This window comes from Poromitra crassiceps (genome assembly GCF_964638095.1).
Source record: "Poromitra crassiceps genome assembly, chromosome: 12".
NCBI lineage: Eukaryota > Metazoa > Chordata > Actinopteri > Beryciformes > Melamphaidae > Poromitra > Poromitra crassiceps.
This window is the reverse complement of record NC_139632.1, coordinates 27,492,531-27,520,037: the sequence shown is the minus strand read 5'-3', so window position 1 is coordinate 27,520,037 and position 27,507 is coordinate 27,492,531. Positions and strand designations below refer to the sequence as shown.

The following is a 27,507-nucleotide window of genomic DNA, read 5'->3' as shown; positions in this document are numbered from 1 at the left end:
ATATATATATATATATATATATATATATGCAAAAGAAAGTGCAGTGTAAGCAGTTTAAGCAAATCTTCCTTGTCTTGGTTAACCACTCCTTGTTTAACCAAACTCTATGCACTTTCATGTTGCCTTGCTTACTTGCAAAAGATAACACTCTGACCGTAAAACTTGACAAAGGCTTGAATCAGTAGGATGCACGCTACATATCAGCATACACTAAATATACTTGTAAGGTCAATAAGCAGCACATATTCAGGCACAATTTGAAGGTTTAGACCGCCTGCCTGCCACAGTGTGTTTTAACAGAAGACTGCGGGATTAACAGGCGACTCACTTCTAAATGACATTTTATTCACTTACAGTAACTGCTCAGTGGATTATGTATGCCGAATTGAGGAGTGGCGCCTGGTAATCCATTTTATGGTGTAGCTTTGTGGATAATCAAGAAACTTTAAATTAGTATATGTTTTTCATAGAGCTCAGTCGCTGCCTGAAAGACAACGGCACGTACATGTATCAACTCCTAATATTCACATAACATTAGTAGATGGAAACGTGCATAATTTTGCATTTTCTTTTGCTGATTTTCTGAAGATTCGGTTAAGATCTGCAATATATTCGGATGGAAACTCAGCTTTTCTCTCTCTCTGTCTCTCTCTCTCTCTCTCTCTCTCTGTCTTCAGCTCTCGCCCTCCCCCTCCATTGTCCAGATTCTCTTCTCTCTAGTCTCCAACACCTTGTCTCCTCTGTCTCTCCTTCCATCTCTGTCACTCCATGAACTTTTCATGAAGTATGACCTGTAAAACTCTGTGGTCCTCTTCATGAAGTATGACCTGTAAAAGCCAGTGGTCCTCTTCATGAAGTATGACCTGTAAAAGCCTGTGGTCCTCTTCATGAAGTATGACCTGTAAAAGCCTGTGGTCCTCTTCATGAAGTATGACCTGTAAAACCCAGTGGTCCTCTTCATGAAGTATGACCTGTAAAACCCAGTGGTCCTCTTCTCTGCTGCCTTCATTATTGATGCTCTGGCCATGTTTCCAGTGGACGTTGACGAGCCAGGTTATGAGCTAGCAGAATAGAGGGAGGGGTGGGGCAAGTCACGCCCACTGCCGATGGGGGCGAAATCTATCAGGCGAAGACAACAGCTCATCTTAATGGCTCAATATACATTCGCTACAACAGGTGTTGAAATATGGTAACAGATGTTCCATTATGTAACAGAACAGAATGGCTCCTCTCATAAGTCAACAAGGTAATATTTCATAGAAAGAGATACTGTTAACATTTTGCCTGCTCCTTGGATGCTAAAATATTCATTGCCATTCAGCTCCCAAACAATCTTTAGATTGCCCTTTGCATTAACATTCCCCTCTGTCCTTTAAGCTCCCATGGTCATTTGCAATTTGTGGAGCAAATACTCCCATGTAACCTTTGCAAACTGATTCATGACCAAGAATCAGATGAATTGCCAGAATCACTAATCAGGTGCAACTGAAATGATCAGAATGGGAGTGATAAGGAGGTAGTCATTGGCAGCTCCAGCAGATCCAAATCCGTATTTGGTACACAGATTCCATCACATGTACTTTAGTTTTACATTGGCAGGAAACTCAATCTAATAATGTGGTGTGAACCATGCACCATCAACATCCCCCGTATGTTTCTCAGCAGCAGCATGCCCATAGTGTTGAATCAGAATACATGAGCCATCGTCATCAGGTGGTGAACCTCATTACATCTTAAAGGTCAACCTCTCGGAGGCTTTGAGGACCTGGAATTAAAAATGGAATAAGGGATAATGAGTATTTCAGCCAGCCTTACTGAGCATAGCCAAATCCACTCACTTTTATGATATTTTCCCCATCTGGTTTTTGTTTTTCTGAACTCGCCTCATAGTTCAGTGAACTATCGATCCTACATCTTGCTGCCTTACCTCAAGCATTAATGTAGGATTAGCCTGAAGATGCACTCATGTCCACCTACTGTTAGGATTGGCTTTTTGCCTTTTCCCTCCATTGCACCAGGGGAACAGTCAAGCCTACTTGAATGTGGTCGAAAATAACCCATTGCCCAAGGACTCTGACCCCAGTGGCAATAGTTATCTCACATAAAACTCCTAGCAGATCCTCACGTCACTCGAAGCAGTTTGAAGCATGCATGTCTGTAGTCCCGATCTTTTTGCTTCTCAAAGGTCCATGCCCAACCAGAATAGGAGCAAGAACACAGAATGTGTCCTATCACAACTGTCCTGGTAAGTGCTTAGTGTTCCCAGTCTGATTAAGTCCAGTGCAACCCAGTCCAGTGTAATCCAGTCCAGCCTTTCCCACTCAAGCCCAACCAGCCTCTTGTAGCCTGTGATGTCTGAGCAAGTGCCGTGTTTTATATCTTTCCCCTTGACAAACCTTTGTCTCTTCCCCTAAAAAAAGGCCATATATCCCCAGTGACAAACCCCCCCTTTTTTAAAGATATCAAATGTTATCCCATCATTTGGTAGAGTCAGTCTAATACATTAATTACCATCATGAGGCAAGATTTAGACAGCTTATGAACCAGATCAAAGCTCTTACTACAATTTTCAGAAGGGATAGATCATATGCTGAATATCAAGATTTGGTGATTAAAAACATTACAGCAGTTCAAAACCTTAGGATCCCCTGGATTTGCTGGGATACAAGCCTTGAGAAGTTGTTTTGCAAGACGTATTAAATCCTCATTAAGCTGATCAACGACTGCACCGCAGACACAGTGTTCTCATTTTCGGCCAAAGTAACAGTCGCTCCTCAAAGTCTCTCTGTGAAATAAAACTGGCAGTTCAGAATGTAATAAACAATTGATTTTTATCTTTTACCACCGACTGAATGTATTATGGCATGTAATTTATTCACTGAAGTCTTTAAATCAGACTACCGGTAGCTATCTTGGATCCACCAGTTCTCTCCAAGTAGTTTCTGCAACAAGCTGCCGTCATTCACCATTTTCATCCTTTTGGTGTCATGATTTAGTTGATGCCAGGAGCTGCCCTCATTAGCCACATCATGTCCTGTTCCAGCCCAGGATGTAAATTTCCTCTTCACCTGGCATTGAGTCACTCTCTGAATTGGCTCCAGTAATTGCGTGAAACAGGCAACATAAAAGCCAAGACGTTTCTTAATTAAGACTGCTCTTTGCAAGCTACATTGAAATGCCTGGGGAGAGACAAAAGAGCAAACTGACGCTGTTGCTATGCCACATTGTAAAGATGCAAAGGCATACCAGTAGGTGGAAACAGTCTATCAATCACTGCTAATTTAGTCATTGTCTGCTATCGCTGCTATATCCTGTTGATCATTCAGCTTACAAAATTATCTTCTGACATGGTCATAAAATTGTCACATGTAAAAAAAATAAAAAAATAAAATAACTTCAGAATTGACTGCAGCTGTGCAGCATATGTTTGCATCCCCTTTGGTATATTTTGTAGTTTGCATTATTATCCCTTATGTATTGCAGTTTACATGATGTTCTGATTCATGATTATCACTCATGTATTGCAGTTTACATGGTGTTCTGATTGGATTCCTGTCGTTTAAATAATGCTGCCTGGAGCTACTAATTGAGTCTGCAGTAGACAGCAGACGTCTTAGCCGAGGGGCTACAGACAGTTTGCCCGTCTAGTCACTCCCAAAGTACATTACATGCTATTGAAAGGAGCCGGGGACTCTGAGAGCTTTGTTGTTTATTAAAGTTAAAGGTACAGAACACAGTGGATTAAGATGGAACATCAGATTATTAATAGTTCATGTGAGGAAAACAGCCCGAGCAAAGCAGGAAGTACTCCGCTGCTAGACCCCTTGAATGTCTCTAATGTCTGGAGGAGATAGTTTAGGGAGTGGGGGGGTTGGGCGGGCAGGGCAGGGGAGGGGAGGGGAGGGGTGTGTCTCTCATATTTGTTTCAATGCTGCTGTTTCCAAAGTGACTGACTCTCTTCCCTTCCCCTGTGCAATCTGCAGGAACCCACCTCGGCTATCTGACTCATTCTCTTCATCACTGACTGCTTTCTGATCATAATGATTGCTCTTGTTCTACTCAGTGGTTCTCAACGTGGGGTCCGGGGACAACCAGGGGTCCTTGAGGGTGTTCCAGGGTTTCCCCAGTAAATTGATCAATTGTTCAACTTCAGCATTATTTAATTTACAAGAAGTGAACACAAATAGATAATGTAGAAGAATGACTATTTTGGTCATAGTTTCTCTGTTATCTCTCTACCTACAGTACAGATAGTCATGGGATTCTGGACAAAGTCACATCTAACAACAATACACATTCTGATGGGCGTCCGGGTAGTGCAGCGGTAGATTCCCTGCCTACCAACACGAGGGTCGTAGGTTTGAGCCCCTGTGTTGCTTCCGGCTTGGTCAGGTGTCCATACAGGCACAATTGGCCGTGCCTGCAGGCGGGAAGCCGAATTATGGGTATGTGTCCTGGTCTCTGCAGTAGCGCCTCCTCTGGTCAGTTAGGGCGCATGTTCGGGGGGAATAGCGTGATCCTCCCATGCGCTGGGTCCTGCCAGTGAAACTCCTCGCTGTCAGGTAAAAGAAGCGGCTGGCGACTGCACATGTATTGGAGGAAGCATGTGCTAGTCTACAACTCTCCCCAGATCAACAGAGGGGGTGGCGCAAAGCCTGGGACAGTAGGGGGAATTGACCAAGTTGGGGAGAAAACTGGGGGAAATCCAAAGAAACTTGGATCAAAAAGATGAATAAACATATTCTTAGATTTGGGTCCAAGATACAATATCTCATCAAGTGGGGTTCCGTGGCCCTAATGTGGATTAATTAGGGGTCCTTGATATGAAAAGGGTTGAGAATCACTGAACTACATTTCTACTAACCTCGTCAGGTCTTCCATCATGTGTTCTTGTTTCCTTTGCAGATTTTCTCTCTCTCCTTCTCTTCTCTTTTCTCTGGCTGCTGTTGCATCTGAGATGTCAACTGCTCTTACTTTGTTTACTTCTCCTCACTGTTTGATCTCGTAGGGTGCTATGAGGCACTTGAGTCTCTTCTGCAGTGCCGTGGTGCATTCATAATGATCCTTCTCAATCTTCTCTCACTCTCCTTCACATTCACCCCAGCATGCCTTTTCTTGTCTTGAGAACGTCTTGAGTCTTTGTAAAGTGCTCATCTCTGGACTGCATTGGTTAGATGTTTTCTTGAAATTGTCAATGTTAGGAAAACGTTAATTTTGCTGTTGAATTAGATTATGCCAAATGGTTATTGTGTGCTTGTTGCAGTTAAAAAATATGCAGCAGGCCAGGCAGTCACTTTGATTGCATGCTCTGGTAACAAGTATAGGCAGTGGAGTTTGTTTTGTGGTGGGGTCTGTTGAATCACTCATTAAGATACTTTCTTCAAATAGATGGACTGGGCAATACTTCTTAGCATGTTTGCTTTCAGAGGCCTTGTTTAAATATGCCCATCTAGGGTAAGAAAAAATAAAGTTTTCATAGAGGACTATCATTGGCAACCACAGAATTACACAACAAATCAAGTCATGTTTACTCTGGGCCTGAAACCATGTTTCAACAGAGAGTGCACACAAGCCCTCTTGATTATACTTTGCTACCCTGAGTAGGACTGATTACCTGCTTCCTTGATCAGCACAGGGAAAATGCACAACACATACAGTTTATAATTATACATATATATACATATATACATATATACACCGATACTAATCTAAGATCTTTGATAGCCAAAATGGGTTAGTTTTATGCATTGTGTAATGAATTTATTTTTCGCTTATAACAAGTGTGGTGTCTGTAAATTGTTTTTCTTAGTTCACTTTTGTTTTTACATAACAACCAAGTGTAATTAAAGGCCGGGTTTACCGTGGGGAACATGAATATATATTAATTCTTAAAAAATCTTAAATTTCGAATCCGTTGAAATTTTTGAAATTGCTTGTTCACAGCCAGAGAAAAAAAAAAATGAAAAAAAAAAAAAAAAAAAAAAAAAAATTGGGCCAGGTGACGCGTTTCGCGTCGAAACGCGTCACCTGGCCCATTTTTTTTTTTTTTTTTTTTTTCATTTATTTTTTTCTCTGGCTGTGAACAAGCAATTTCAAAAATTTCAACGGATTCGAAATTTAAGATTTTTTAAGAATTAATATATATTCATGTTCCCCACGGTAAACCCGGCCTTTAACCCAAGAGTGATATTGTATGAGTTGTGCTATTAGTTATCAGTGTTACTGAAAGCAGATTTGGTGTATTTTTATTGTATACCCCAGTGACCAGGACCCAGTTTCCCTTAAGTCTCTGTTGGAAGCTAAGCACATGTTTGTTCCATTGTAAGATAATGCCCAGAGGCTTTTGAGAAACCATGCCCAGGAGGGTAAAATGGCTTCTTTATTGGATTAAAATCCCTTTTGTAGATAAAGCAATTGAGTATATAATTTATATTTAACTATCATCAACAAATTTAAATGTAACCTGTCTTTATCCTGGAGTTAGGCTTGGTTTATGGCAGTGGGTGGACACGCAGATATTACAACTTATGTGTTTCTGCTTTACAACAAAACCAAAAATTATGATGATCATACATGAATGGAACGAAGGAATACAATTGTAATATAGTACTGTATGGGTAGGGTGGGGCCACGATGGCTTTGATTCCCGGAAAATGTCTTCATTATGAAGCATTTTTCCATGATTTTAGCCAAAAAGATTCAGTCAATATTGGAGACTACACTCCTGACCTGGCTGTCATATCTAGTCAGTCAATACTTACTTGCCAATGCGACAAACTAAATTGAAAGTTTTTTTTTACCTGCAAATGTCAAAAAGTAAAAGTGATTGATGCTTTGCCATCAGTGATATTACAGTACATGCTCAAAGTCAGTTGGCAGTCTGTCAAGTGGTCACAAAAAAATCAACTTCCCTGCTTTAAACCAAGCCTGACAATTGGTTATGATCCCGAACATGATCAATCAGGCTATTCTTGATGTCCTAACCAAGCTGACTTTTCTGAGACAGGAGCTTGAAGACTGTGTGCCATCTTCCTCTCAACTCTCATTTTCTCTGAATAGGTCTTCCCGTGTGTGTCGGTGTCTCATAGCATGTTTCTGCATATGTAATGGTAGCCATGACAGTTAATTCATATTAATCTCTTCTTTTCCCCTTGCACCCTTTTCATTCTCTCTTCCAACGCTTAAAATAGAAGTGGAGCAAAAAGGTAAATAACAGACACGATCCAAACCCTAGCTCCTTGTTTTGTGGCATCTGGTTGTAAACGTTACCTATCCCCGGTGGCCCCTAGTCAACACATTGACATTGCCAACGCATCAGATACTGACGTTCAGGACGCCCCTTAGCGTCACTTTTTAACGCACAGGGTACGCCTTTCTCGTTATTTGTCGACACGGCACCTTTTTCATCATTTTTCGCCACGAGAGAGAACATAGCCAACCACTTGTGTTACGGTTATGTTTAGGCAACTAAAACAACTTTGTTAAGGTTAGGGTAATGATTTGGGTTACAGCCCGAACACACCATACGTCGAAGCCATGCAGAACTGAAGCTTGAAGCAGGCACAAGCTGATCTGACGCCTAACCGGTCACACGAGGAGCAGTCTCTTTTCCTCAGCGCTGGGCTCGGTGCTGCTGCTCCGGCCCCTCCCGCCCCTCACAAATTGCATTGACTGCCTGCCTGGCAGCTCGGGATCAGCGTGCAGCACGCTTGGAAAATAGAACAGAAGCTGAATCTATCGGTTCAACGTGGCGTTGGCATGGCGCAGCGTGGCTTCAGCATGGCGTGGCGTGCGGGCGGTGTGAACAGACTCGCCTGTTAACAGAGACGCTGAATTGAAACTGCGTAGCTTTGGCGTTGCTTTGGCGTATAGCGTGAACAGCCACTTAGCCTTAACTATCTCCACACTTCGTTTTCACACTGTAGCAGCGCAGGAGGGAGTCTGGCTCAACTCACTCTCATTCTGGTAGCAAAAAATAATGCTCCATTCTCTTTACAACCATCCACCGAAAGTACCAAGCAGGTCTGCTTTATTGCACAATCCATCTTCGCCAAAACTTGCCATTTTCAGCGTGTCCGTTGCTAGCTTGCTAGCTAGTGTTGTTTTTGTTTCACAGCGGTGGAGGCATTTGAGAGCAGTACATGCAGTGAGCGGAAAGGGATTTCCCTTCCGCTCCAACTAAAATGGTCGGAGGCAATGGCAGAGCTTATCCCCGCAGCCTGCTTCCATCCAGTCAGACATGGCTTAAATAATAAAATGTGACTTACAGTTGGAATGTAGACTTTGAACACGCTGGGAATCGAACGCCGGGCTCCGGCATCGGAGGCAAACCCATCCATCACCCTGACCCAGGGCAGGAATGATACCAAGGCCAAAAGGCCAGTGCCGTGTGGATCCCCTGGAGAGTGGCCCTAATGCCCCTTCTAACCACATGGCCAGTTTGGCATGCCCTGTTTTGAACTGGCCGTTGTGCCCTTAAAATAAAGTTGCGGATTTTCTTTGCAGTCTGAGCCATCTCACACATGTACTGTATCATATTGCAGCAATAGGATATCTATTTTGTTGACGCAAAATGACATGAAAAAGGATTTTAATAACCATTGGTTTTGGCATTTTTGCTGCGATGCCCCAATAAATATTTATTTATATTTATATTTATCAAAGGCCAACGTGGCCTTGACTTAATTCCAGGCTCGCTGACCACAATGCCCTTACTGGCCCCTGTTTTATTTCATTGTCACACTCCCGTGGTGTCGATTTCAGACCTTGTAGGAGTTCTATCCCAGTCTATTGGACTACCCTGCGCGCTGAAACATGACCAAAAGAAGTGGTACCCCGTGTGTTAATGACCAAAAGAAGTGGTACCCCGTGTGTTAATGACCATAAGAAGTGGTACCCTGTGTGTTAAACCGTAACGCCCAGGTGTCCTAACTGAACGTGGTTATTTGCAGAGTTGGCAGTGAGAGCGGCTTGCCCTAGTACAAAGCCATAGCAGACATTATATGCACAACCCTCCGACTGTAATGTTAACGGCCTACTGGCCTATAGTGCAACACGGGGAGGGAGAGTGATCATAAAAGAATTGATAGCACACAAGCAGCCAAAAGACGTAAATGTGGACATACTGGCTGCAGTCCATAGGGCCTTTCTCTCCTCATACTCCCTGGGTGCTTTAGTTACTCAGCAGAATCTCATATTGCCTGGCTTCCTAACCCTTCTCCATAGCATGCCATGGTAACTGTCTCTGGGCCCTTTTCACAAGCTAGTGTTTCCTACTGTCCCCTCTCTCTCTCTCTCTATCTCTCTATCTCTCTCTCCCTCTTCTTCTCCTCCTCATTATTCTCACCTGACCACTTGCTGCTCTCTCCTCTGTTGACTCGTATGCCTCCTATGGCTCAGAGCAACAACCAAAGCACCTCCTGACCAGACCCTGACTGAAAGTTGTTTAAATTTTAACAGTCTGTAGAGAAGCTGGTGTAACCGAGACTAAGTACACAGAAACATTTTGCAGACTCTGCTGACTCCTGCTCTCTCATAACCTCTCCCGTCTGTTGCCTATGTGACTTTAGTTGGCTGCTTTTTTGGTTTTGTTTACAGGACCAATTGTTACTTTAAGTTCTGTTTCTATTCTATTTCCCCCTCATTTGTGTTCTATTCCCAACAGTAAATGTCTTGTATGAGGCAAAACTTCTTTTGGTTTCAGACTTATATCTTAAACATTATGCTTAACAACTTTCCTATTCCTTTATTTCTTTCTATGCACAAAACTAAACTCCCTATACTGCTTGTGAACATTGGCTATAGCTGTTAGTCCTCTTTTGGCCACTCTTTAACGTGTATCTGTCCCCACTCTTCCTGGACAACCCGTAAAACAAAACGAAGACACTATAGAGTTTATATTGCCGTTAAGATGTTGTTCAGCGTTGTTTGATTTTTTAACATGTTAACCTCTTGTCTGTCTCTCATTCTACTCTCCCCCCATCACTAGTCTTTGTTTGTCCCGGGACTCTGAAAGCGGTCGCAGACCCTTCCTTTCTCTTTGAAGCGGAGCAGCAAGCCGGCGCCTGGTGCAAAGACCCGCTGCAGGCAGCCGACAAAATCTACATCATGCCCTGGACTCCTTACAGGACAGACACTCTGATCGAGTACTCCTCCCTGGACGACTTCCAAAACGCCCGGCAGACCATCACCTACAAACTGCCCCACCGCGTGGATGGCACCGGGTTCGTGGTGTACGACGGGGCGGTGTTTTTCAACAAGGAGCGGACGCGCAACATCGTCAAGTTCGACCTGCGGACTCGAATCAAAAGCGGAGAGGCCATCATCAACAACGCCAACTACCACGACACGTCGCCCTACAAGTGGGGCGGCAAAACGGACATCGACCTGGCGGTGGATGAGAACGGGCTGTGGGTGATCTACGCCACGGAGCAGAATAACGGCATGATCGTCATCAGCCAGTTGAACCCGTACACGCTGCGCTTCGAGGCCACCTGGGAGACGGCCTACGACAAGCGCTCGGCCTCCAACGCCTTCATGGTCTGTGGAGTACTGTACGTAGTCCGCTCCACCTACGAAGACAACGAGAGCGAGGTCAGCAAGAGCCTCATCGATTACATCTACAACACCAAGCAGAACCGCGGGGAGTACGTGGATATCCACTTCCCCAACCAGTACCAGTACATTGCAGCTGTGGATTACAATCCGCGAGATAACCAGCTCTATGTGTGGAATAATTTTTACATCCTGAGATACAATCTGGAGTTCGGCCCACCTGATCCAGCTCACGGTAAGACTCTGACCCCCCACTCAGCTCCTTCTGCACACAATAGGGATGCACGATATTGGATTATTTTCCGATATCCGATATGTCGATATTTTACGACTCTTTTGACCGATTGCTGATACCGATACCGGTATGCACACATTTTTCCCACCTAATTTCAGAGAACATCAAGTCTCTCCTGTAGTATAATTAACACATTATTATGCCTACTCTTATCCTGATGGCCCACTGGCAGATGCAGACATAAATACAATGCTTTTCAAAATGTACACATTCACTGGGCAAAATAAGAAAACTACTTCAACTTAGGTCAAACATGCCATATATTTATTTGTAACATTTTCTTTGAAACAAAACTCAAGATTCATCCTACTTAAACAGGTGTGGATGATGCTCTGCTCTCCCCGAGACAATCCTGACAATAGCCACCACAACCAGGGACAATTTGACCTATTTCACAAGTTGCAACTGCGTCATTTTATCAGCCTGTCATATCTGCAGACATGGCTTTATCGGCTGATACGGACGATGTGCCGATATCATTGCGCATCCCCAGCACACAATAATGTCAAATTGCATTTTCTTGGAATCATTTGAGTTGCTGTTACGTGCGCCTTGCTACTCCTCTGGTATTCCCCCAGCTGTGTGTCAAGTGTCACAGCCGAGTGATTTTTAATTTAGAATCTAATATGTGCTAGATATGTTACGGAAGCTTTGGAGTGGAGGGGAGCATCTCGGGGGTGAAGTGTGCGGAGCTCGCTGGTAAACAACACCTCCAAGCCAGTTACCATATCATAAGGGATCAGTATCTGGGGGATTTGGGGAGGTTTACCATTCGGGCGTTCCCTGAGTCCCCGGCGCTAAGGCCCGAGGGAGCCCTGCTAGCATCTCCTGGCTTTTTCAGAGAGAGCAAGACAGGCAGGAGGGGAGAGGGAGAGAGATACATAGTCTCACCTCTGGAGCCATGCATGCCCGGGCAGGTACAAAGTCTGGCCTGGAGCGAGGATAGATCATTCCCCTGTGACGGTGAGCCTGCAAATCTACCATGGGCTGTTAAAAACACACTCCACACTCCCCGGCCTGAGAGAGGAGGAGCGGGGTAGAGACACTCCACACTCCCCGGCCTCAGAGAGGAGGAGCCGGGTATAGACACTCCACACTCCCCGGCCTCAGAGAGGAGGAGCCGGGTATAGATACTCCACACTCCCCGGCCTCAGAGAGGAGGAGCAAGGTATAAACACTCCACACTCCCCGTCCTCCGAGAGGAGGAGCGGGGTATAGACACTCCACACTCCCCGGCCTCAGAGAGGAGGAGCGGGGTATAAACACTCCACACTCCCCGTCCTCAGAGAGGAGGAGCCGGGTATAGATACTCCACACTCCCCGTCCTCAGAGAGGAGGAGCCGGGTATAGATACTCCACACTCCCCGGCCTCAGAGAGGAGGAGCGGGGTATAAACACTCCACACTCCCCGTCCTCAGAGAGGAGGAGCCGGGTATAGATACTCCACACTCCCCGGCCTCAGAGAGGAGGAGCGGGGTATAGATACTCCACACTCCCTGTCCTCAGAGAGGAGGAGCGGGGCATAGACACTCCACACTCCCCGGGCTCAGAGAGGAGGAACGGAGTATAGACACTCCACACTCCCTGTCCTCAGAGAGGATGAGCGGGGTATAGACACTCCACACTCCCTGTCCTCAGAGAGGAGGAGCGGGGCATAGACACTCCACACTCCCCGCCCTCAGAGAGGAGGAGCGGGGTATAGACACTCCACACTCCCCCACCTCAGAGAGGGGTATAGAAACTCCCCGGCCTCAGAGAGGAGGAGCAGGGTATAGACACTCCCTGGCCTCAGAGAGGAGGAGCAGGGTATAGACACTCCCTGGCCTCAGAGAGGAGGAGCAGGGTATAGACATTCCCTGGCCTCAGAGAGGAGGAGCAGGGTATAGACACTCCCTGGCCTCAGAGAGGAGGAGTAGGGTATAGACACTCCTCGGCCTCAGAGAGGAGGAGCAGGGTATAGACACTCCCTCGCCTCAGAGAGGAGGAGCAGGGTATAGACACTCCCTGGCCTCAGAGAGGAGGAGCAGGGTATAGACACTCCCTGGCCTCAGAGAGGAGGAGCAGGGTATAGACACTCCCTGGCCTCAGAGAGGAGGAGCAGGGTATAGACACTCCTCGGCCTCAGAGAGGAGGAGCAGGGTATAGACACTCCTCGGCCTCAGAGAGAAGGAGCAGGGTATAGACACTCCTCGGCCTCAGAGAGGAGGAGCAGGGTATAGACACTCCTCGGCCTCAGAGAGGAGGAGCAGGGTATAGACACACGAGGCGAGGATCAATCACCCAGAGTCACGTCGGCCGAGTGCGGTTTTAATTTAGCTGTCAAGAGCTGAGACGAGGCTATAGCCTGGGTCTGCGATACTCTTTACATTGAGAATATAATAACCCTAATTATACTAATCCCCTCCACATCCAGAGTCCTAAATCCACATAATGCCTGGCGCAGGCACCCATGATCTACGGAGGTCAAGCAACTTTTCCACAGATTATCCAAGAGCTCAATATTTATTAATGTATTTGCCTGTCCACTTTTGTATTGATAGGACCTGTGGCAGCTAAATTGGGTTCAGCCATTGGAACAGCGTCACTCCAGCCAAACTAAGGCCAGCTGGAACTTAGTCCCAGTTTGACAAGGCGGACATCCTTAGGAATGAATATGCAGATGATGTACTGACTGAGTAGACCTGCAGCAATCAAGGGGAACAAGATCATTTTTTAAAAATCATGTTTTTTTTCCTTTATCCCTGACCATGAGTAACATGCTTGAAGTTTCTCCACTGCCAATAAGACTTTTTCTTTTCTTTTTAATATTTGCATTATTAAGTAAATGGCAGTTGGATACTGTATGCCGCAGAGAAAATGGGTTTCCCTCTTGTCCTAATTTCCAAATAACAATTTAATTATCTCATACTCAGAGACAACAAAGAGTTGATAATTAGCGACAGCTGCCGCTCACCCATCAACCGTTCTCATGATCAAATCTGAGCAGAAACATGTTTATTATGTGTTTATTTAATATATTATACTGCTCGTGCCTAAATATTGAGTCCCAGCCTCTGTTTTCATCCTAACAGTTATAGATTGTGGGAATATGTTGTGCACAGCCGGGCTGCATGCTCTATTGATTTATTCATTTGCTGAACGGACGCCCACTACCGATAGAGAAATCACAGGCTTTCAAAGATGCTCAGCCCAGGCGTCAGCATTGAATCCATCTATTAGAATCCATGGAAATGTCAAATATCAACATTTCTGAACCAAAGTACGTTGCATATCACATTTCTAGATGCGTGAATATGAACATTATACTGTGCACGTCGTAGAGTCTAATGACTTGTATAACGTTAATATTCATGTTAACGACTGTCCCAGGTCAAAGTATGTCGTGGACACCTAAGAGAGTAGAGGTGGAATTGGACGCATGTGTTTTTACTTTCGGTTTTAACCCCAACCTAAACCATAACCCTAAGCCCAAACCACAAGCCTAACCCCAACCCAAACCTCTAATTTGTAGTCCACTAACTTAACCAAGTTGCTTTGTTGCCTAAACCTAACCAAGTTGCTTTGTTGCCTGTAACATACTGTAACCAAAGTTGTTTTATTTGCATTTAACGTTGGAAAGGCAGCGACGTTTTCTAAAATCAAATTAATTATTATTATTTTTTATTTTTATTTACATTGAGATTGTAAGATATGCAACGTATTTTCCTTCGGACATCTTCAAATTTTACATTTCTGTGGACTCTAGAAACGTACAATGCCGACGTTCATGGTAGATGAACGCCCACCAGGTCTGCTCAAGGCTTCTTCCCCGTTACGAGGTCGTTTTCCTTGCTGCCGTCGTCGCCGAGCGCATGCTCTTGTTGGGAAATTGTTTCAATTGCCACATGACCTGTGCAGTAAAATAGCCAGTGCAACAATTGTTTCAATTGTTGGTGTAAAATAAAGAGCCTGGTCTTCTACCTGCTCTATTTGTAAAGCGCCTTGAGATAACTCTTGTTATGATTTGGTGCTATATAACTATAAAATTGATTGATTGATCGATTGATTAATTAATTGATAGATTGGTTGATTGATTGATTGATTGATGTTTTATTCTGGCGTTTGGTTTGCCCTGAAATAAGACTACAGTATGTTCCAGTTAGTTGTGTGTGTGTGCGTGCGTGTGTGTGTGAGAGAGAGAGAGAGAGAGAGAGAGAGAGAGAGAGAGAGAGAGAGAGAGAGAGAGAGAGAGAGAGAGAGAGAGAGAGAGAGAGAGAGAGAGAAATGTTTCCTCCACAGACAAAGCTGAATGTCAGAAGAAGCAGCAGAAGTGGGTTACAGTTAAACATTAGTCTAAACGTATAGTCAGACCACGACACATCCTTGTGCCTTGGGGCGTGTGTGTTCAGGGATCTTTCTACCAACATCAAGGAGGATGTGTCTCTCTCTGCGTGACAGATGGGACGTAAGCCCGGCCCTGCTAAGACGAATGTGTGTGGAGTTCAGTGGATGAAGGCAGGCAGAATGGTCCAGGATCATCATCAAGATGTCAATAAACTTGTCCTCCCACACTGCTGATGTTGACACATAAATGATGGCACTTTTGTCACTGACCGCCCTCCCTCAGATATCTGTTTCACAATGGCCGCCACTTTGCTACACTACTGTAGGTACTGAAATACACTCCCACAATGTTTTTGTGGAGGTAAAGTCAACTACGCTCAGGAGTGTAGTGGTAAATACAGAGGTGGGTGAACTATCCAAGGTGAGTAGTTTAGCCACCTTGTTTCCCCCCATTGATTGATTGATACAGTTGATCTGAAAATAGGTGAGTAAATCTCTGCCTCATTTCTCAGAGGTGGGTAAACTGTGTTTACTTGCATTTAACCTCCACTGCGCCCCTGACTACGCTCAAGCCATCACAAGCATTTATCCAAATCTCATTGTGTCAATATTTTGTGAAAGCACCAAGCTGCAACTGAACATTTAGCCCACTCTGTAGAAGATATATAAGAAGAAGATATATATCATGTATCAGCATTCAACCTAAAAATACAGAGATGATTTTTGGTCTATATTAACCAGCCCTAGACTGGATACAACTGTACTTGTTTGACCGCCCCCTGTATGTAATCTTTACATATCTAACACAGGCATGGGTTCCATGAAGGGCCAAGATTCAGCAGGGTTTTACTTTCAACCATGCTCTCCAGCTGATTTGCCTGATTGCTTCCTGCTCTCTGGTTGGAGGTGTGCTAATTAGTGGTGCAGATTGCCTGCCTTCTATAACACAGGCCTATCCCTGGTAACGCCAACATAAACCTCACATCTGATTCATTTTGCCTATGCTCTTATCCAGCACAACAATTGAAGAAGCTTAACCAACAGGGGTTAGAGCCATCGTGCCCTATAACCTTCGTTATTTCGAATCCCACATAGGTTACGCCAAACCCCACATAGGTTACGCTAAAACCACCACCGCAAAGCGTCCTACCTGCAGTTGGCCAGTCGGCAGGAAAGTATCGCGGGACTTTACGAGACTTGGTGACCGAGATCACGTTTGAGGCAATTTGATCCCTGGGAGACTCCAGGAAATGGCCTGGGGCGAAATATCACTCTGGTGGATGTTGAGGGATCACATTACCACGATATGTGGTGAAAACGGGAATAAAAATAGCTATTTAGATGCAGGAAAGACAGGCTCACACTTGGCCCCAAATCAGCTCCATTTTACAACTGACTTGGATGCTATTGATCTCAAAACAACGCTAGGACGGCCAGAAACGCCGCGGACATCGCTGGGTGAGTGGCCAAATCATAATTATTGCCAGGAGATGGGTCCAGGTTAAAAAAAAAACGAAATTCTCCTTTAAAGACCACCTCAATTCATGTTTCAAGATGTATATAAAATACTCTTATTTTGAATAATAATTTGTGTCTGATGATTTTTACCACAAAAAAATGCGAACTTATGTTATTGAAATCCTTAAAATGACTTCCCCTCTTTCTGCCTCATAAGAAATTTCAACGCAAGCAATCAGGGTTATCTAGAAGATAACTAGCCAATCACAGCATACAAACAAGGGCTTTAACCACTGAATACTGGACAGGGATTGGCTCCAGTATCCGTGATGTCACGAATCATGCTTGTAGGAATTTGTCTTTTCAGTGAGCACAGAGAAACTTTCCACTTTCAGCAGCTGATTGTGAAAACAGCCTTCTAGTGTCAAAGTCTGCACAGACATCATTCTGCACAGTGAAGCTCAACCATCCAACTGAAGGAACAAGAATAAAAACACAGTTTTGACTTCAGGAGGTCTTTAACAAAACATTCCTGTGACCCTAATAAATAATCATGTTTGATAGAGAAGTGCTGAGCAGAGGAGAAGGTGGAAACTTGAAAACTTTCCAAGGATCAAAGCACCTGGAGGAGATGAGATGATGATTGAGTGGGAAGAGGGGGTGGTGATGTACTTCTTGAAAAGTGGAGTTTTCAGGTTTCAGGAAGAAAGCTATGGAGTGATTGCCTGGGTCCAGACAGACCTCGGAATCCGCCCACTCCACCGAGTTGAGTTTTGGCTGCTTCTGAAGAAGGAAATGGAGTGTGACGAGGGGACCATTCAGTCTGATATCTCTCTAGTCAGCCTAATGGAGAGGCTAACTGGAGAGGAACTGGTTTCCATCATTTGGGAGCCAGGAGGGAGACGTGAAGTTACAATGCATGAGATGTTGAAAGTCAATATTAAAGGTCCCATTACGTGTGAAACATATGATTTCATTTGCCTCTTTGATTATAAAGGATCTGGGCGTGGGGGCGTTTGCCCGCTTACAGCACCGTGCCGCCCCCCACCAACTGACTGTGGAAGACAAACCTTGACTGGAATGGATGAATGTCCAGAAAACAATCAACTGCACCAAAGATGGATCTATCCTAACAGATCATCTTATCAGAGATCCCGCCCCCACAAAACAGCACATAGTTAATGAGAGGGGAGACAGAGTGGATAGGGAAGTCCCACAGATGCTGCATTTGCAACAGAATTCATAACCTTGTTTTAAAGACCCATGAGGCATGTAAAAATAGCCTAAAATGGGACCTTTAAGTGAAGTATATTAAGAAAATAAAGTGCTATTCACACACATCCACCACACTGCACTACTTCCTCCAGTAGTTTATTTATTTATTTACGTATTCATTTATTTACGTATTTATTTATTTATTCATTTATTTATTTATTTATTTATTTGATATCTTATAAGTGCTGAAACAACTCTGTCACATTAGTTGCTCCGTCATGGAATGCAATCACATCAAACCGATGTTGGGTCCCTGTCTGTGTGGCAGACAGTTGGGTTCTTGTAAAGTCCAGTAACGTTGGTCATGTGGAGGCAGGATTACAGGGGAGTGGATGGGGTCACATCCAACAAGCTGCTCCACTGGAGGTGGGCGTTAAATGGCTCAGTAAGTCCCTCACTTGGCATTGACCAGTGCCACCATCTTTCTCTCACAAAAAGCCATAATCCACTCATCTACCAATGGCTCCATGCCTGTCTTCATTATTGCATAGAGGAGCTCATAAAGAAAGACATATCCCTCCGTCGCATCTTGTAAGTGTGATGATTAAATTGATTTAAATGAGGTTCCCCCTGAAAACTCATTATACAACCATTTCTATGGCCCGTTTATTCATGCCAAGCTCTGATATGTGGCCCCAAACCAGTGGGTAAGCACGTAAAAGCAAGTTTCTTACACCAAGACTCACAAACAGACGTCGTTCACCACCTCAATAGGACACAGGTGAGCTTGGGAAAGCTTTTAGTTATCCCTCGTCACAAAATTACATTCTGAATCGCTTCCATTAAAAAGCCCCCGTCGCTGCAGTTAACACCCACACAAATCAAGACCGCCTCTTTAATTGTTGCAATGTCAATACATTTGCATACACTTTCAATCTCTGCCGCGCCCTCAAAGTATGCATTTGCATGTGGGGATCGTAAGGAAGAGAATGACCCAATTTGTTTGAAATTATAAGGTACGGCGCGCTGACGCGACTTGCCAATTAGCTTTCAAGTCTCTGCATGTGGTCAGAGCAATGGCCTGTAGTTTGTGTGTTAGGAAAGTGCTTTACCGTGCAAAACTGCTCAGCTGTTGCCAATGCTAGTGAGTTATACACAATGCATTCTAGCAGCCGGCCCGCAGAGCACGCCTCTTCTAGGCAGATGAAGTTACAGCTCTTTAATAAGCACCACTATGATCCATTCCTTTCCTCTGCGGCGTTCACATAGAGATGAGCTTAAAGTGCACGGCAACACACAGAGAGACGAGGAGAAAGAGAGAGAGTAGAGAGACATAGAGATCAGCTTGTGCATGGCTACACACAGAGAGAAGAGGAGAAAGAGAGAGAGTAGAGAGACAGAGAGATCAGCTTGTGCACGGCAACACACAGAGAGAGAAGAGGAGAAAGAGAGAGGATGATTTGAACATCAACAAGGCCCCACAGAAGGGGAGGAAATACACTTTTTTTTAACAAGGGCTTTTTGCACTTGTGAAATATGTTTTGGGGCATTTTAGATATTTTCCAGGCACATTTGATCAAATGTTGGGAAATACCTTAGTTCTTCTATGTTGCACGACAGACCAATATTCAACGACTCTTATCCAAGGATGTACTGTCCTGTCGGTACATGTCATGCCACTATCCAGTCCATCCTCCATCCCACAATAGTAGAGTCAGACCGGGAAAGGCGGTCAGCAACTGTTTCTATTTCATTTGGATCTGTTTCTTACTTTCTTTCTAGTCCTGACTCAGCGGGTGGTTTGCGTATTAAAAAACGATCCATGCTACTGTAGCTGGCCAGCTAGCTTGCGCTGCCTGTCACTGAGGAAATAATGCTAGGAGGAGGAGGGGTCGGGGGTTGTGCAAGTATGAATGCCGTGAGTCACTCTCTTTGCAAATACAGAGTAATGTTAAAATATATGCTTTATTTTATGGAGGCATTTAAAAGCTTAGCCCACATCATCATCATCATCATCCCAATTCCAAGGGCTTTTTTTTTTTTACGGGCGTTTTGCCCTGGCCCCCCACTCATCTCTGACCATGCCCCACAGCCATGTGAGGTGCTCAGGGTGGTAATGGCATAGACTTCTGTCTGCTAGAAGCTCACCAGTGGGTGAGGAACAGACTTCTGTCTGCTAGAAGCTCACCAGTAGTTGAGGAACATACTTCTGTCTCCTAGAAGCTCACCAGTTCTTCAGGAACAGAGACTTCTGTCTGCTAGAAGCTCATCAGTGCTTCAGGAACAGAGACTTCTGTCTGCTAGAAGCTCACCAGTGGTTGAGCAACAGACTTCTGTCTGCTAGAAGCTCACCAGTGCTTCAGGAACAAAGACTTCTGTCTGCTAGAAGCTCATCAGTGCTTCAGGAACAAAGACTTCTGTCTGATAGAAGCTCACCAGTGGTTGAGGAACAGACTTCTGTCTGCTAGAAGCTCACCAGTGGTTGAGGAACAGACTTCTGTCTGCTAGAAGCTCATCAGTGCTTCAGGAACAGAGACTTCTGTCTGCTAGAAGCTAATCAGTGCTTCAGGAACATAGACTTCTGTCTGCTAGAAGCTCACCAGTGGTTCAGGAACAGAGACTTATGTCTGCTAGAAGCTCACCAGTGGTTCAGGAACAGAGACTTCTGTCTGCTAGAAGCTCATCAGTGCTTCAGGAACATAGACTTCTGTCTGCTAGAAGCTCACCAGTGCTTCAGGAACAAAGACTTCTGTCTGATAGAAGCTCACCAGTGCTTCAGGAACAAAGACTTCTGTCTGATAGAAGCTCACCAGTGGTTGAGGAACAGACTTCTGTCTGCTAGAAGCTCATCAGTGCTTCAGGAACAGAGACTTCTGTCTGCTAGAAGCTCACCAGTGCTTCAGGAACATAGACTTCTGTCTGCTAGAAGCTCATCAGTGCTTCAGGAACATAGACTTCTGTCTGCTAGAAGCTCATCAGTGCTTCAGGAACAGAGACTTCTGTCTGCTAGAAGCTCATCAGTGCTTCAGGAACAGAGACTTCTGTCTGCTAGAAGCTCATCAGTGCTTCAGGAACATAGACTTCTGTCTGCTAGAAGCTCACCAGTGCTTCAGGAACAGAGACTTCTGTCTGCTAGAAGCTCACCAGTGCTTCAGGAACAGAGACTTCTGTCTGCTAGAAGCTCATCAGTGCTTCAGGAACATAGACTTCTGTCTGCTAGAAGCTCATCAGTGCTTCAGGAACATAGACTTCTGTCTGCTAGAAGCTCATCAGTGCTTCAGGAACAGAGACTTCTGTCTGCTAGAAGCTCATCAGTGCTTCAGGAACATAGACTTCTGTCTGCTAGAAGCTCACCAGTGCTTCAGGAACAGAGACTTCTGTCTGCTAGAAGCTCATCAGTGCTTCAGGAACATAGACTTCTGTCTGCTAGAAGCTCATCAGTGCTTCAGGAACATAGACTTCTGTCTGCTAGAAGCTCATCAGTGCTTCAGGAACAGAGACTTCTGTCTGCTAGAAGCTCACCAGTGCTTCAGGAACAGAGACTTCTGTCTGCTAGAAGCTCATCAGTGCTTCAGGAACATAGACTTCTGTCTGCTAGAAGCTCATCAGTGCTTCAGGAACATAGACTTCTGTCTGCTAGAAGCTCATCAGTGCTTCAGGAACATAGACTTCTGTCTGCTAGAAGCTCATCAGTGCTTCAGGAACATAGACTTCTGTCTGCTAGAAGCTCATCAGTGCTTCAGGAACATAGACTTCTGTCTGCTAGAAGCTCACCGGTGCTTCAGGAACAGAGATCAAGATGTGTTAAAAACGGTGACTTGTTAGTTTGCCATCACAACACCAACACCCACCCACCCACCATCCTCCTATGGGCTGCATAAGGGGCACTGTGGTGTGAAAGGAGAGGGTATTGATGTGGAAAAACATCCTTTTGGTTTTGGTATTTATGTCCTGTCATATTCTCTTTTAGGGCTGGGTGATAATACAATATCATCGTTTGTCATCTTTCAGTGGAATCATATTGTGATGATATGGTGATTTTGGGATATAGTGACAAACAATTCTTTGTGTGTGTGTGTGTGTCCATGTAGGCATGTTTGTCAGTGTATGTTGTCTAGCTTCCCTCCTGAAGTCAGGCTAAAGCCCAGGTCACATGGTGCCCAGTGAGGACAGTTCAGTCCCGGTGACTTGTTTTCAGTAAATCCTCGCCATGCCTTCCAGATGCTGTTCACGCTACGCATGAAGATGACCACACACTACCCTATTCTGTCATCAACATTTTCCCATTTAGCCTACTGTAAATATACATTTACAAAATGGGTGTTCTATTGTTTCTTGCTCCATGGTACAGAAGCTACGGTTTACATTGTATAGTGAAATTATCTAAGGATAACACTCATTCTTCCCCCCACAACATTTATTTAACTTCGTCTGTAATTGCCTACTGTATTTAAAGGAGATAGGGATGAGGCCGATCCGATCCAATATCGGTATCGGGCGCCGATAGGCTATTGGCACTAATTCACAGATCGGATCGGAATCTGATTTTTTTTTTTTTTTTTTTTTTTTTCAATTCCAGCGCGGGCCGCACAGCCGTAATTTGGCCGTAATTTGCCTATGTATAATAGTATCCTTCTTTGCCTTGTATATTTTCTTAATTTTGTCTGCTTTTTGCAAGGTATATTTTAAAAATAAATCTTTAATTGGCCAAATCCTTGCCTATACTGTATATTCAAGAAAAATATTGGTATCTCGGCATAATATCGGTATCGGCAGATATCAAAATTCAGGTATCGGAATCGGATCGGAAGTGAAAAAATGTGGATCGGTGCATCCCTAAAAGGAGAACTTCACCGAAAAACAATGCTGATTTATTTTGGACATGATCTCACACATTCCAAATTCCAAAAACTGCGAACAGTTTTGCAGACATTTATTTAGTTTGATAGCCGATCTAGCGAGAGTTGTAGACTAGCACATGCTTCCTCTATGTGCACTGCAGTCGCCAGCAGCTTCTTTTCACCTGACAGCGAGGTGAAAAAATCGGCAGGACGTAGAGGATCACGCTATTCCACCCCCAGTTCCCCTCCCCCGAACAGGTGCCCTGACCGTCCGGAGGAGGCCCTAGTGCAGCATCTATGATACATACCCTTAATCCGGCTTGCCACCTGCAGACACGGCCAATTGTGCCTGTATGGACGCCGACCAAGCCGGAGACAACACGGGGGCTCGAACCTGCGACCCTCGTAATTATGCCATTTTATATAAGTACGGCTAATAAAATCGTATAACAATTTATCAAGAGTTGGGCAAGTGGAGTTGGGAATCTCTATTGATGTAAACCAGGGGTTCCCAACCTTTTTTGTGCCAAGGACCGGTAGATACATTGAAAAAAAAGTCACGGACCGGTTGTCAATTTTAATGGTTTTAGTTACATATATATTTACTCACCAGGTGGCGACAAAGGGTAAATAACAGCCTTTTGTGTTGTACTGTATGTAGCCTATACAGTATTTATGTTTTTGTTTTAACTACAAACATAAATAAACGTCAACTTGAAACTATATTTCAACTACCACACACAGCCTATAATATTATAGCCTATGTTTATATAAAAAAAAATACATATATATATATTTATCTTATTTTTTTGACCGGCTTGCAGCCCAGTACCAAATGCGTTGCGGTACCGGTCCGCGGCCCGGTGGTTGGGGACCACTGATGTAAACGACCTACTTGAGTGGAAGCTGCTGTTGAAAGTGAGCTCGCTCTCTTCCGGTTTCTCCTCTTTCTGCCAGGGTCACTCTCCCATTTCAGGTTTGGTGAGTCTTGGAGCGCTTCACACGATACGACAAAACACTTGTCGGACTCCAACTGATCCTGGAGTTGTCAGGAGGTCTTGAACTCTACAGGACTACACACTACACAGGGTTATCTGCGCTGAGCGCTGGGATAGGCCAGTGGAGCTTAGGATTGAAAAATCATGGAGTGTGAAGCATCCTTAAACTTCAAGCCTGACTGTCTTCCCCCCCATCCTCCTTCAGACCACAGATCACAGCCATTGATTGATTGATTTTATTTGGATCATAAAAAAAAACTGCAAATCCAAGGGATGTACATGTAAAGTGCAGACACTTATTTCCAACATGGTCCCTGGCCATTCCCCGTGTCTCTCCTCTGCATCTGCAATAAAGGGATTAATTAGCTCTCCAGTCTGTGCTGATGATGGGAGGGACATGACATGCTAATTCCATGACTGATTTCCTCCCCGCGCTGGATCCCACTTTATATTCTACCCGAGTAGCTTCTTTTTTATATTTTATCTCAGTTTTTATGGCACGCCGTGGCGTTATTCAGTCCACATCGTAACCCCGCTGGTCTCATTCTTAGTTACGATATGGGGGGTGAATTTAACTAGAGCGATAAAGGGTGAAAAAATCCCCAGGTTGAAGATTTACAGTCTCGTTTGCAGCGTTTCTGATATCACATCGTCTGAGTAACACGTCTACCGCCCAGTCCTCTCTGGTCGTAATAAAGAGTGTTCAGCGTGCGGGGGGGGTCACGGGGTCACCTGTTTCCTCTGAAATCCGATCACGTTCTCTGTAGCTCATCCCGCGCCGCACATCGCAAGACAAGAGGGCCAATTATTGTCAGTACAAGGAAGACCATTTCACCCCTCGTCCAGAAAAACACCTCGAGATGATCTTTTCTCATATTCCCAAGCTGCTAGTTACCACGTCTTCTGCGCGGGAATCTCTTACCGATGATGTCGAACGTACCGTGTACGCAGTGTGGCCAACTGATCTCTGCTGACAGCGTACAAGTATGTGGGCAATAGCAAACCCGGGGTTACGTTTCAGAATGTCACTGAGAGTTGTTTTACATAAGAGAGAGAGGGAGGGAGAGAGAGGGAGGGAGAGTGGGAGAGAGAGTGGGGGGGTGATTATGGTTGGCTGAGCTGTATAGCCGAGGGGATCCACTGCCTCTTGTTTGATTACAGTCTGACTGTGAAGCAAAGGTGTATTCAAAGAATTATTACTCAGACATCACAACGGTCCCCCAACACTCTCTGACACAACGCCTTTGAGGAGGTTTATTTCACACAGGCCTGATTACTGTTTGTGTTTGTGTTGTCTTTGTGTGCCTGCATGTGTGCATGTGTGCGTGCTTTTCCCGTAGGAGAAAAAAACATCCTGTATTCTTAGGCTGAATGGCCATACACAATCTATATCTCGGTGTTGTAAATCAAAGCCACATGTGAGATGTCGCAAGCACTTTTATTAAAACAAGATCTGACTGAAATGAAAATGAAAAGAAGGGATTCCGCACATGTAAAGCCATACAATAGTTCACTGTAATACTGAGCTTTCGGTGTATGAGACCTTCATCAGAGCATACTGTACAAGACTTGACCAAATACCTCAATATCGATATTGGGACAATATTGACTGTTGGTGCTTTCACAAAATATTCACACAAGAGATGAATGAGATTTTTCATACATAATCATCAGTAATGCACCTATAATGACTAAGTGGGTAAAGGCACAAGAGAACAGCTAGAACAGTCTGGTAAGTTCAGAGAATGACGTCACTTTGCTGTAATGCAGCATTTAAAACCAGGAAAATACAACACTTGTGCCATATCATCATATCACGATGTCCAAAATCTAAGACGATATCTAGTCTCAGATCACGACATTGATTTAACATCAATATATTACCCAGCCCTATTTTCCCGTTATCTGTGCCTTTTTGGGCATATGTGTTGTCTGTGTGCGTGCATGCTTGTGCGTGTGTACAGTATGTGTATGTGTGTGTGTGTGTGTGTGTGTGTGTCTGTGTGTGAGAGACCCCTCTGAAATAGACATCCCCTGGAGATGGCATCGAATATCCGTCTGCTCGGCGCACTTAGAGTTAATGCTTGAAATTTGAGGCACGTACAGTACGGAGAGAGAAAGCAGGCTGTAGTCTGTCTGGCAGCTGCTACAGTGTATGTATGTTCTCTATACTTTGGTGTCATTTTGTGTATATGAGGGTGTATATGAATGTGTGTATGTTTATAAGCATGTCTATGCTGGTGTCTGTGTGTGTGTGTGTGTGTGTGTGTGTCTCTGCACTCTGTGTGTATCGCTGTTTTGACAGAAAGAGTGACAGAGAAACAATGAAGACAGCACTAAATAACAAATAAGCTGGCTATTAGGTTTTGTTCGCACAGACACGGACACACCACTCACAAGGACATGACTCGTGGGGAATTATATGAATTTTCACTCAGCTTTCTTCATATTTACTGCTGATACACAAGCAATCATATGCTGTGTTCCATTCAACAGCTACACGCGCAGCACCGAGTGACAGACATGTCATCCAATTCCTCTTGTATGTTACTGTTATTATTGGTAGATATCAAAATGTATTGCAGATGTTTTATAAATCACTCGCCTGTTTCACACCCAAGTACAGTTCCTTTTCAAGCCCCATCCTTCAGTTTCGAAGAATGAGGCCACACTGCACTTCCTCGCATGGCCACTTGAGGCTGGCTGCAAAAGGTAGTCATTCCCCATTCGCCCCCATGTTCAAATGCCCGACTTTACAGCAGAAATAAACATGTTTACAGCCTGGTACAAAAACGGTTTCGCTTTCTATAGCTAATTTCCACATTCATGTCACCTGTACGGGGGGTGAATTTTTATCTAACTCGTCCCATTTATGCAGTTTATGGCTGCGGCTCTTCTTGTCCAAATATGGTCACAGATGGCGACGATCACAATGCGAAACTTGAGGCTTCAAAACGGTCACGGTGGCTACCTCCATATTTTTATACCCCCTATGTTCCTTTGAATGGCTTCACCCGTTGACAGTGTGAAATACATGTTGCCAACAAAGATCCTTTTAATGGCAGCATTAGCAAAGACATAATTTACACGTTGTTATTATTCAGAGCTCAACACCTTATTTCAATTAAAGCCACACTCTGCCCTGAACGACTTCTGAAAGCAGATGGCTTTCTTGCTTTTCTTGGTCCTTTTACAAAAGGCTGCTTGGCTCCTGTCTGAAGGCAGAAAGAAACAGACTTTTAATTGTTTGAGCTTCCATTGACTTGTTAACTTTACTACTGCTCTTCCATTAGGAGGTGATTACCACCCGGGAGCTGTATTTCACAGCGTATAAAAGCCAGGATTCTTTTACCTCCTTAGTGGGAAGTAAGGCTCCTGCAAAATGTGAGGCTACGAGGTAAATCTCCTCAGATCAAATAATTATTTTACCTTTTTTTTCCTGTGGCAAATTAACTGAAACAAATGCACAAATGCGTGTTCCCTTCCCACGTTTTCCTCCCTAGAAAGAGAATCAGCCTCTGATGGTGTTTATGAAACATTACCCTGATGAACAGCCACGCGCTGCCTATTGAACGTGCAGCCATTAAGCATAATATAAAAGACACACACACTGTCACTTTTCATTTGTCACTGTAGCAAGACTAGCCAGGCCTAGTCAAGTCTCATTTGGGCTGTGTGTGTGTGTGTGTGTGTGTGTGCGTGTGTGTGTGTGTGTGTGTGTGTGTGTGTGCGTGTGTGTGCGTGCGCGCGTGCGTGTAACTGTGTGTGTGTGTGTTACGTGCATGCCTCCAAAACGCTGCTGACAACACTCACACATCCCCGC

General features: G+C 44.5%; 1 protein-coding gene across 1 annotated transcript in view; it reads left to right on the top strand.

Annotated features, from left to right (window-relative positions):
* adgrl2a (adhesion G protein-coupled receptor L2a) overlaps positions 1–27,507 on the top strand; it is a gene marked incomplete at its 5' end in the record, with an annotated part of 126,961 nt that overhangs the window by 50,529 nt on the left and 48,925 nt on the right. The window contains one exon of the mRNA XM_083648255.1: positions 9,989–10,789. Coding sequence (XP_083504381.1) covers positions 9,989–10,789 — 801 coding nt within the window. The remainder of the gene's footprint in view (positions 1–9,988; positions 10,790–27,507) is intronic.